Source organism: Gigantopelta aegis, chromosome 9 (genome assembly GCF_016097555.1).
Source record: "Gigantopelta aegis isolate Gae_Host chromosome 9, Gae_host_genome, whole genome shotgun sequence".
Classification (NCBI taxonomy): Eukaryota; Metazoa; Mollusca; class Gastropoda; order Neomphalida; family Peltospiridae; genus Gigantopelta; species Gigantopelta aegis.
The window spans coordinates 33323484-33335562 of NC_054707.1; the positions used below are offsets into that span (position 1 = coordinate 33323484).

Below are 12079 nucleotides of genomic sequence, written 5' to 3' on the forward strand. Positions count from 1 at the left end.
CAAACTTGCATGGCCACATCCTACGCACAATGTACACTTCACAATGCACTTTCACTGCCAAAAGTACAACTGTGGTGTGTATTAAAATATCTGAAGTACATGGTATATGCATACACTGTAATGCAAAATCTACATTAAATGATTAGTCATGTGGGTTATATTTCATTAATTGTTTACGAATGGTAACATATTTACATAATGGTTTTGTTGTTTTATTCATATCTACAGTGTATTTGACAATATATTGTTAACTTCATGTGTGCAGTAATTCAGGTATTTGGTACATTAAATATGTATTGATTATAATTAAACTTTGAAACTGTGTGCATGTGTGTGTGCATGTGTGTTTTGTTTGTGCACATGTATGTGCATTGTTTATGTTTGTGTGCATGTAACATTTCTGAAAATAACTAACCATATTATATTTCATGTTATGCAAAATTGCATAATCCTGATAATAAACAATAATGCATAAATATATCATTAAGTTCATTATGTTTACAGTACATGTAATGCAGGAATTAGATGACATTTGAATGTCTGTGTTTAAGCAACTGCAATGCATATATGTAATAGGGTCAGGTACTTGGACAATAAACAAGATAATATTTGAACATCTACATTCTTATAATATATCGGGTGACTAAAAATCCCCCCAAAACTTACCTTTTTTAAAGTTAAATAGAAGGAAAAATAGGTAATATAGAATCTTGAATTTTTTTTCACAATAGTAGTTCTATTATGCTGTGTGTTTATGGCAAAATCTTAATTTTTATGCATTGATTAGTTTTAAAATGGCATGTGATACAAAACCTGATGAACCAAATTGAATTGTCCATAGCGTTGTAGTCTAGGGACATAAAAAGGAATATTTCGAAATGTTCAAGGCAAAAATAACACTAAAAGTAATAAAGAAATTTATTATATAACATTTAGTGAAATATCTTTAAAATATCAGTGAAATAAAAGTGTTATCAGTCACTCAGTGACTATAACACATTTTAGAGTGAAATTTTCACTATTTTACTCTAAAATGTGTTATCGTCACTGTAGAAAGTGTTATCTTCACTGTAAGAAAGCAGGAACTATATTGCTGCTGGCATTTTAAAAAATAAGGGTAAATTGCCAAAAGTTATATAATAAATAGAAAATTTCATGGGTTTTTTTCAAATATAATTTATATCTCATCTTGTGAATTTTGCAATCATATCACTCTCACCGCACTTGTGTGACTCGTGAGATGTGATTGCAAACTTCACTCGATGAGATATAAATCATATTTGACAAAAAACCATGAAATATTCTCTTTATATTTTGTTCTAGAAAAACAATATTACAGGCTGTTTGAAAAGAAAGTGGTTTGGTAATCAACCATAGTTTGCTGTACATACATACATGTAATGTTGATGTTGAGTAGGTTCTCTTTGGTAGTTAAACATGTTTTTAACATTCAGTTTTGTATCGCATGCCAATTGAAAAACAAGGCATGTTTAAAAGTTCACCATTTATACACAATGTTCTGCATTACATACTTTTTCCACTATATAGCTTCAAAAAGTGGGACATTTCTTTTAATCGCCCGATATATATTTCAAGCATTATAAGTACCTTAACAAAAGCAAGAATGAACCATTCAAAGGTCTAAATATTTAAGAACGTCACATGATTTGATCGAATTACACTTCTGTTCAAACATGTATGTGAAGTAATAACTAACCTAACATTATAAACTTATATAAAATCTAGCAATACAATAAAATTTCTAAAATTTGGTGTTTACAATAACTAAATCCCGTTAAGGTTCTAAAGCAAAGACAATGGGTTAAAATAAGAGAAGAAACTCGCTTATGTAACTGAAGCTACTCTTATTACTTGATAATGGCAATCTTTTATGTCCTATTTTATGAGAAACATTCCTATTTGTTAAAAAGGCTTGTCTTTCCATTAGCGCAAGTGTTGTGACTGTGCAAGCAAAGGTATAACAGCAAATTCTCTTGCATTGTATCAAAGTTAAACACAAGCATATAAAAGGTTACTGCATGTATCAAGTATAGCATGACTAAAGCACAATATTCATGTATTCAAAAACGCTTCTCTAGCTGTACTTGACAGGAGTGGAGGAGTTCAAAGGATTGTCTCGCACTTGGTGACCACCCAAATGTTTTTTAGTCTTATGGTAGATCACGTTCTTAAAGACGCAGACCCTAATTTCAACCTGTAAACATGGACACGAAGTTTGGTTAATTTACAAACCTGTAACACATTTGGATAATGTTACAAGAGAGTGACACAAGAGTCTGTGACGTTGAAACGGTGAAATATCGTTAAAACTCGACTCCATAACTGTTACTTCTCAGATGCACGTGCTCTTTTTTTACGATTAGAAACATCAGGATGACCAAAAACACTTCGCATGTATGGAAATGGATAATCTAAACAATAAAATATAAGTAATGTTGGATTTCAGAGATCATAAACAGCTCTAATAGTGAAAAATATGGCTATAGTGTTTAAAAACTAGGGTACGTCCCTTTAACCTTCTGAGTACTGCAGGCGAGATATCTCGCCCGACGTCAAGTCAGTCGACATACTGTACACTATATACAGTGCATTCCCAAATTCATATTTCCCGCCGTTTTGCACACGACACTCACCGGAAACAGAAATATAATAAAAGAAATGGTGGCTTTTGTTTTGATTTTTTCAATAGAAAATGGTTTTCGGCAAGTATTTTCGCTTGACAACAATGGCGGCACGTTGCGGTCATTTTCAGGGATGGATAGCTGATTGTGACAGCTAATTTGTTAATAAATTTGATCGTTTTACCAACAATGAAAATTACCAAATAATTGCAATATGAATTGTAGTTCGGGTTTAAAAAAAAATTCTGGTCAGAAAATCACTTATCGGGAATAACGGACATAAATACTGGACAGCTGGCCACAAATGCTCGTAAGTAAACGCAATTTTTTCGATTTTTTGCCTAATTTTAACCACCATTAGCCGATCTAAAAATAATAAAAATTACAAAAAAGACATGAAAATAATACTTACCGATTCATATATGAACTTTATTTCATGTATTTATAAAACATTTAAGTGAATATATGTGAGTAAAAATTATAAACTTGTACCTATTCAACGTGGTTTTTGTTAAAAATTAATCCAGTTATTTGAGCACTGTATTATAATTATACTACAAATTTATTGACAGAAATGTAAGTTTAAGTACAAAAATAAACTAAACATTCCTACATACATCTAAGCCTACTGAAGAACTAGTAAATAAATAACTATACATATGTACATGAATAAATTTGTTTTTTTAAAGAATAAAAGGTTTTTAAAATAAATTAAAATAAAGTTATGTACAATAGTAACACATATGTAAAGAAACAAATTTTATGATATAATTTGCATTTACTATGTCAAAAACTTTGCAACCAATTATAAAAACATTACTTCTTTTGAGTAATGACTATAATTATTTGTCAGAAATCATTTTCTGTAGACATTATTTCCTTGTAAGACTGGTTCTCAAGTCATGTCACCCTTGAAGACGTTCCAGTTCTGAAGAGATGCCTGCCTGAAGGGCACATACATGTGTCAAACACAGATAGCTAGCTTTTGGTCAGATTGGACAATTTCAAACCTCACAATCTGGTTCTGAAATAACCACTTACACTAACAAATATTTAACTTGATACTCATCACTTAACACTTTTTAGAATTGTAACTCTGCTAACTCTACAATAAATCTTGTAAATCATACAAACTATATTATTTCAAATTATAATGCATGTAGCATAATCTATTTTGAAAACAGGTAAGAAATGAGCTTCTTTTTTTTCAAGGGGACTACACTGAAACTGATTTTCTTCATTAAATAAATCTCATTTAGCTACTACACACCTAAAGCAATGTTAATTAATAGAAATATGTATTAACAAATTAACTCAGCACTTTTAGGTAAAGATACCAAGTTTCTGATATATATTCAGGGCTCGAAACTCACCAAAAAATACGGTGGCCCCAAAAATAATAATGGATGTTGGCAAATTATGGTAAGCGAACCACGAGTATGATTTTAATGTGGAATACAAATATTAATAGTGGCTCATGTGTTACAGCTCTAAAGAAGATTGCCCACATAATATTATTTCGGCGACTAATGCCATTATTTTTAATATTTAAGTCACCCAAATGGGACATTGATCGTATTTGGCGACCTGGCCACAGGCCGTTTCGAGCCCTGATATTGTAGACCAAAAATTGTAGATACCAGATGGCAAAAATGATCAGGAAACTATTCTAGAATATCTCACAAAACTGAAAAATAAAAGAGTACAGAAGAACACATTGTTACGGTACACTGAAGAATGGACACACTATCTGGTTAAAAAGAAATTATCTACATCAAAAGGAAAACTAGTCAAGGCCAATCTTTAAGCAATAATTGTTTGCCATAATTAATCCAAATGACTCATAAAATATTACCTACTGGCCCCAGTGGTGTAGTTTTCAAGTCATAAGACTTAAAGCTCGTAGGTACAGGGTTCATATCCTGGTACCAGTGTAGTGTAATATCCAAAAATATACCCCCCGGCAAATTAAGCCTGTTTCATACCCCAGGGTATAAAATGGACTAGCCCAGAATATACCCCAGGGTATAAAACAAACTAGCCAAGAATATACCTCTCTAGTCCAGATTTATTTATTTATTTTGTATACAGGTTAGTAATAACAAATGAGGGTTTGGGTTAGGGTTAGGGTTAGGGTTAGGGTTAGGGTTAGGGTTAGGGTTAGGGTTAGGGGTATAAAACAGGCTAGCCCACTTTAACCCCAGGTATAGTTTGGTGGGGGTATATTTTGGGCTGTTACACTGGCTCCCATCCATAGTGTGTGTTTAATGACTTGATGGAAAGGTGTAAATCCACTACACCTACTTCTCTTTCACTAAAGACTAACCACTACCCTTCTGTCTTAAACAAACAGAGCTGATTGATGAGGTGTTTGCCCAGGACAGCATACTTGAACCCTAAGTACGAAAATAAATTTGAAATGAAATATCAATTCCCCGTTTCAACTATAATTTCAATTTCATCTAAAAGACTTTTACCCCCCCCCCCCCCCCCCGCCCAATACAACTATTGTAATGACATATGTCTGTTCAGTTATGGTAAACCAAATTATTTTAAAGAATGGCCTTATAGTAAAAAGAGGTCTTGTTAATGATAAAGAAAAAGTCAGTTATTAGTGTGATGGGCAGATGTGCATCACCTACAGAAGTCAGTTACTGGTTAGCTTGGTTAGCACAACACTACCACGTATACTTGTAATTTGTAATAGTTTACCATCCTCATCATCCTCTAGGCTAAACATAGCTTTAGCGGGAGGTAACTCTAGATCATCAGGCTCTGCTGAATCGGATGCTTTAAAAAATAATAAATGATGACATGATGAATAATATTAATTTTAATGTCTCTAAAAAAAATGGTTTGTATGCTAAACAACTCTTTAATCGGATATATATATATATACTCTTCAAAAAAAGAAACGCAAAAGGGTACAAATGGGTTATAACTCCGATTTTATGTTTCCTATCGGTTCATGCTTTGTGAATATAAGGTCATTGCATGTCCCAAACACATTCCCACGGTTACATTCAATAAAACGCAGCTACTGTACAATAAAGTTCCAAAATGTGAATATTCGCAAAAACGCAGCCACTTGCAAACCATGTCACCACTGCACGTGCGTTGTCTGCACGTGCAACATGAACACCGACAGTATAAAAGTGCATGGCCTCTGTATCTGGCCGACAGTTGACAATCCAGGACATGCCACGTTCAGTGAACCGCAGAGAAACAATGCCATACTAGACGCAGGCGAATCCAGAACGGCCGTTGCCAGGGCATTCCATGTGTCCCCAAGCACCATCTCCAGACTGTGGGACCGTTACCAGCAACATGGATCAACACGTGACCTCCCTAGATCCGGTCGACCACGGGTCACTACCCCCGGCAGGACCGCTACATCCGGGTACGTCACCTTCGGGAACGATTGACTACTGCCACCTCCACAGCCGCAGCAATACCAGGTTTGCGCAGGATATCCGACCAGACCGTACGGAACCGCCTACGTGAGTAGGAATTCGTGCCAGGCGTCCAGTTCGAGGTGTCATCTTAACACCACAACACCGTCGACTCCGACTGCAGTGGTGCCAGATTCATCGACAATGGCCTCAACTGCGATGGAGACAGGTGTGGTTCAGTGACGAGTCCCGATTTCTGCTCCGACGTCATGATGGAAGATGTCGCGTGTATAGGCGTCGTGGTGAACGTTATGCGGCAAACTGCGTGCAGGAAGTGGACAGATTCGGCGGGGGTAGTGTCATGGTGTGGGCAGCCATCTCACACACTGGCAGAACTGACCTGGTCCACGTGCAGGCAACCTGAATGCACAGGGCTACATTGACCAGATCCTCCGGCCACACATCGTTCCAGTTATGGCCAACGCCAACGCAGTGTTCCAACATGACAACGCCAGGCCTCACACAGCATGTCTCGCAACGGCTTTCCTACAGAACAACAACATTAATGTCCTTCCTTGGCCATCGATATCACCGGATTTGAACCCAATTGAGCATCTATGGGACGAGCTGGACCGACGCCTCCGACAACGACAACGACAGCCCCAGACCCTGCCCGAGCTGGCAGCAGCCTTGCAGGCCGAATGGGCCACCATCCCCCAGGACGTCATCCGTACTCTGGTTGCTTCAATGGGCAGGCGGTGCCAGGCAGTTGTCAACACACGCGGAGGCCACACCCGGTATTGATTCCAGATGACCTTGACCTTGGTGGTGTGTCCTATCACTTACTCACAATGGACTAGAGTGAATTGTGAACAATCCTGCAACATTTGGTAATTATCGGACTCACCATTCAATAATGAAATCAATTCTCCAAATGTTACGACAATGTGGTTTTGCGTTTCTTCTTTTGAAGAGTATATATATGTTATTTAGTGTGATCAGACCTTAAATTTAGTAAGTAAAAGGGCAAGGCCATTTGGTCTAGACTATTGGAGATTTGTTGGGTATTATACCCAGAAGGCAAACTTCAATAAGTGTCTTAACATAACACTACAGCACACATTCAAAATAAACAAGTGGGAACAGTTTCATAGTTTATAATAAAACAATTTTCAGGAATTGTGTTCGAGTGTGATAACCATTACCAACATGCCAAAAAAAGAGGCATTTTAAGGGCACTGAAGTGTATGATTTGTGCATCGTGGCAATTTTTCGTATGGCCACCATTAATTTTCAGCCCTGCAAGATAATTTTAAAAATCCAGTTTTAAAACATTGCCCACTGCAAAATTAAAATGATAACTGGACATACTGCTGTAACCAACTGTTCTTTAATCAAAAACATAATTTTTTTTAATTAAGGGAAAACCCCCAATCCCATTTCATATAGATACTACAGAGAATATACACCATAAAAGTAATGTTGAACCTTTTGCTCAAGTGCGTTATATTTCTTTTTACAACTTGCTTCCTTGATCAGCCAAGTGAGATATGACTGATGGCTGGAGAACCAGTATGCCCGACCTCAATGTTTAAGCGGAGCTATCTTTTTCACTACCCATTACTCCCCTAACACTACTTCAAGAAGAGTAATTTCTAGCTCCCCTTAGCATGTGAATTTATATGGCATCAATATGGTTATATCTTAAATGTCTCCCCATAATCACAATTAGGGAAACAATTTATCACACCCCTCAGTTTCTTTTCCCCCATCAAGGTCTGGTACACTGTAAGTAAACCTGAGCTTCAAGACTGCAGAGCTCGAGAATTATGCAGTCAAGCATGACCACAGTCAAACAGCATTACAGGGACTGCATAAATTATGGGTAAGCCTTTTGTGAAACAATGGCCATGAATCTGGCAGCTTGCCATTCGTGTGTTGACAAATGGGACAGTTATTTTACCTGAGGTGAAAACTGCGCAATGTGTCATAATATTCACGAGCCACATACATGCTCACAGCTTACTTCTGAATATACACCAGACACGTACATGCTCACAGCTTACTTCTGAATATACACCAGAGACGTACATGCTCACAGCTTACTTCTGAATATACACCAGACACGTACATGCTCACAGCTTACTTCTGAATATACACCAGACACGTACATGCTCACAGCTTACTTCTGAATATACACCAGACACGTACATGCTCACAGCTTACTTCTGAATATACACCAGACACGTACATGCTCACAGCTTACTTCTGAATATACACCAGACACGTACATGCTCACAGCTTACTTCTGAATATACACCAGACACGTACATGCGCACAGCTTACTTCTGAATATACACCAGACACATACATGCTCACAGCTTACTTCTGAATATACACCAAACACGTACATGCTCAATATACACTAGACACGTACATGCTCACAGCTTACTTCTAAATATATACCGGACACGTACATGCTCACAGCTTACTTCTGAATATACACCAAACACGTACATGCTCAATATACACTAGACACGTACATGCTCACAGCTTACTTCTAAATATATACCGGACACGTACATGCTCACACCGGACACGTACATGCTCACAGCTTACTTCTGAATATACACCAAACACGTATATGCTCACAGCTTACTTCTGAATATACACTGGACATGTACATGTTCACAGCTTATTTCTGACTATACACCAGACAGTCCATTAACATATATATAATTGATACATGTCTAAATGGACAATCTAGCACAAATAGCTATTGATTTGTTTTGAGGCTTATCTACTACCTATAGTTTATGTGTACATGTGTAACACTGGTTTTACTTCATTAAATTTATGTTAACAGTAAGATTCTACTAAGGATACATTTTGACTGTGGAAAGAGCATATAGACGTTTACAGGGAATGTCCCGAGTTTTAGCAGATCCTCTCTGATGACTAAATTTAGATATTAAAGCTATTTTCCTGTTTAGAATATCAGTATCGGTTTAAAACAAGGTCTTTGTTGTTGTTCTAATGTTTGGAGTTGCTCAAACTATAAATTTTTTTTGTACATATTTAAAAATATATATTATAAACACTGGTATTGTAGACAAATTAAAAATGTTTTGCCAAAAAAGCTCTGGTACAAACATTTTACAACAGCTATAAACTCAGGACAGTCCCTTTATTATGACAACAGTGAAAGTGAACTTACAAAGTGTCTATCAACATTAACTGAAACAAGTTACAGAAAGTGGTTACAAAAACAGTCCTATTACATGCAACAGTAGTAATCATCAATGGTTAAAACTGTGTGGTTATTATGTTATCCACATAGGGCTTGTTAGCACGTTATCTATGGAAAATACATATATTGAACTAATGCCAATGCATATTTATAAATATAAAACTGACAATTTATTAAACATTTAAAAATATTGAATGTTAATCAAAAGATGGACATTAATTTGATAGTACCATAGTACTGGTGGTTTGTGTACAGTTAAAAATGAAATTCACACGTCTGCAAATAACCATGAACACAGGTCATTGAGACATGGCAGAAGTTAAGCCAGCTATCTGCCCCAAGTTGCTAAACAACATGTAGTTATATAGATAACACTTCTTAACCTAATTTCTGTAGTAGAGTAATGGCTGGTAAGTCACCAAACTGGTTAACCTCAGCCAGGGATTTGCTAAAAAAACCCCACCAAAAGACTTAATTTATTAAATGTTTGATCATAGGTTTATACAAACTGGGTCTCCCAACTTGTGACCTAATTTTGGTAAACTGACACTTGTAAAAGAAACAAAACTTGGGATTCAGCCTTGAACTTTTCAAGAGTGCAGTCCTATCTTTATCCCCTTTTTTTCTTAATCTTAGCCTGTAGTTGGACACCCTCCCTCCCTCCTGACACACCCCCAAGCTTGTGTTCAAGGCAGACATTCTAGATATTAGATTACCCTGATTAGAATCTTGACCGTAACCTTTAGTATCCATGGACACATGAATGCTTGTTTGCAGTGATCTATTCTTTAGGACTACAACTGAGTCTACTCATAAGATTACGTTTGGAATCTAGATAATAACAGGGTCTAGTCATAAGATCAGGCCTAACCACCAACTGAGTCTAGTCATAAGATCAAGCCTAACCACCTAGCAATCAGACTGATCCTACAGTGTAGACTACAGTTGAATCATTCGACTTAATCTAGACTGCAAGTATACTCATATACCTTAAGCAGAGTCTAAACTGTAACATAATTCAGTAATAAGACTTCAATCAAGTCCGGTCACAGTACTGAGCCTATAGTTTAAAGTATAAGCGAATTACTTGAACTTGACTAAAATTGAGTGTGATCCATAACAACCAAGTTGAATTTAGACTACAATGAAGTCCAACCTATCCTACTCAACTTTTGCTAGGGATATTTGGAAAAGCACATGTCAAGCAAATTCATTTATTGTGTTCAATGGATGACATTTCCAAATGTAATCATGTCTTACTGTGGTGATGTATTGGACATAGTTTTAATGGTTACCTGTTGCTCAAATCCAAGATGGGCACAAATTGTTTATCATGACATATGTTTGGTATATCCCTAGTGGAAGTTAAATAGGATATTTAGACTGCTTGATTTTGGTATCTTGTCTGTAGACAGTTTCACCCTTTTGATTCTGAAATACACCAGGGGCCTAATTCACAAAGCTCTTTTAGGCTCTCCTAGACAAAGCATCCTCTTTGCAAGTCTTTTAGCATTGCACTGCGAGAGTTTAGTGAATTAGGCCCTTGATCTTTTAAAAAAAAACTTTTAGTCAAAGAGATATCTTTAAAAATTCTCCACTCACCTCCAGCCTGGCGTGAACACTTGTAGTCAACCTGTGGCATGCGGTTGTTGACGGTGATGCTTCTACTCGTGTAGTATTTATCAGCCTCCGGGTCGAGTACCAGCAGCTTGGTCTCCTCACCGCCCTGCTTGATGAGACCGATGACATCCTGGTGACTGCGGCTCTCAATGTTCTCCCCGTTCACCTCCACTATCCGGTCTCCCTCATGTAGGTTCGCGTAATAGGCTGGAGAGTCATCATCGATCTTGCCAATGAACTGGCCCGGTTTGTCTCTCTCTGCATGTAAATTGAACCCATAGCCTGAAAAGTCGGGCCGTTTGATCATGTGACACAGTCGAATTCTCGGCTCACTGCTGTCGACATCATTGGAAACAGCATGTACATCATTGGCGACTGGTTCCGGTTCCGGTTCCGGTTCCGGTTGTGATTCGGGTTCTGGAACCGGCGGAGTTGTCTCTGCCTCAGGTTGGTACTCTTCCTTGATTGGCTCTGAAAATAACAATTTCAAAAAAGTTTTTGATAAAACAGCTAAAAAAAAGAAAAGAACAAAGAACAAATAAAAGTCCACACAAACAATGGTAAATGGTAAATTAAGCCACAGAATTTCTCTTTCAGTATGGGACTGTTAGTTGAGTAATCATACCCAATTTTACGGGCAGGACATAGCCCAGTGGCAAAGCCCACAACTGTGGCTCGGTTGGTCTAGGATCGATCTTCATCAGCGGGCCCATAGGGCTATTTCTCATTACAGACAATGCACCAAAGCTGGTGTAACAAAGGCCTTGGTATGTACTATCCTGCCTGTGGGATGTTGCATATAAAAGATCCTTTGCTGCTAATTGAAAAGTGCATGGTGGCAGCAGGTTTCTTCTCTCATTATGTGTAGTTCTTAACCATATGTCATATAACCATAGCTAAAATGTCTTGAGTGCACCATTAAATAAAACATTTCTTCCTTCTTCCTTCTCCCATGTGAGGTCTCATACACTTGGGAGACACGTCTGGGGGAAAGTGAGTGAAACTCTGTGTATGTTTCCTTACACCTCCCTAATGGGCCTAGACAGTAGTGGCGCACTTATTCTTTGTTGTAGTTGGCTGCGTAAGTAAAGACATAACACAAATCACCCACTGCTTCAAGTGGGACAGACATGAAACCCAGTACAATGACGGGGCATGTAGCCCAGGGGTAAAGT

At 37.4% G+C, this 12079-nt stretch overlaps 1 protein-coding gene across 6 annotated transcripts in view; it reads right to left on the minus strand.

The window, feature by feature from the left end:
* LOC121382034 (Na(+)/H(+) exchange regulatory cofactor NHE-RF1-like) overlaps positions 1 to 12079 on the minus strand; it is a 98451-nt gene that overhangs the window by 29708 nt on the left and 56664 nt on the right. For 4 of the 6 annotated variants that reach the window (XM_041511505.1, XM_041511504.1, XM_041511502.1 and 1 more), the window contains 2 exons: positions 10887 to 11375; positions 5355 to 5432 (listed from right to left, as the gene is read on the minus strand). In XM_041511505.1, the coding sequence (XP_041367439.1) occupies positions 5355 to 5432; positions 10887 to 11375 (567 nt within the window). The remainder of the gene's footprint in view (positions 1 to 5354; positions 5433 to 10886; positions 11376 to 12079) is intronic. The other 2 variants (XM_041511507.1, XM_041511506.1) reach the window with 1 other exon arrangement.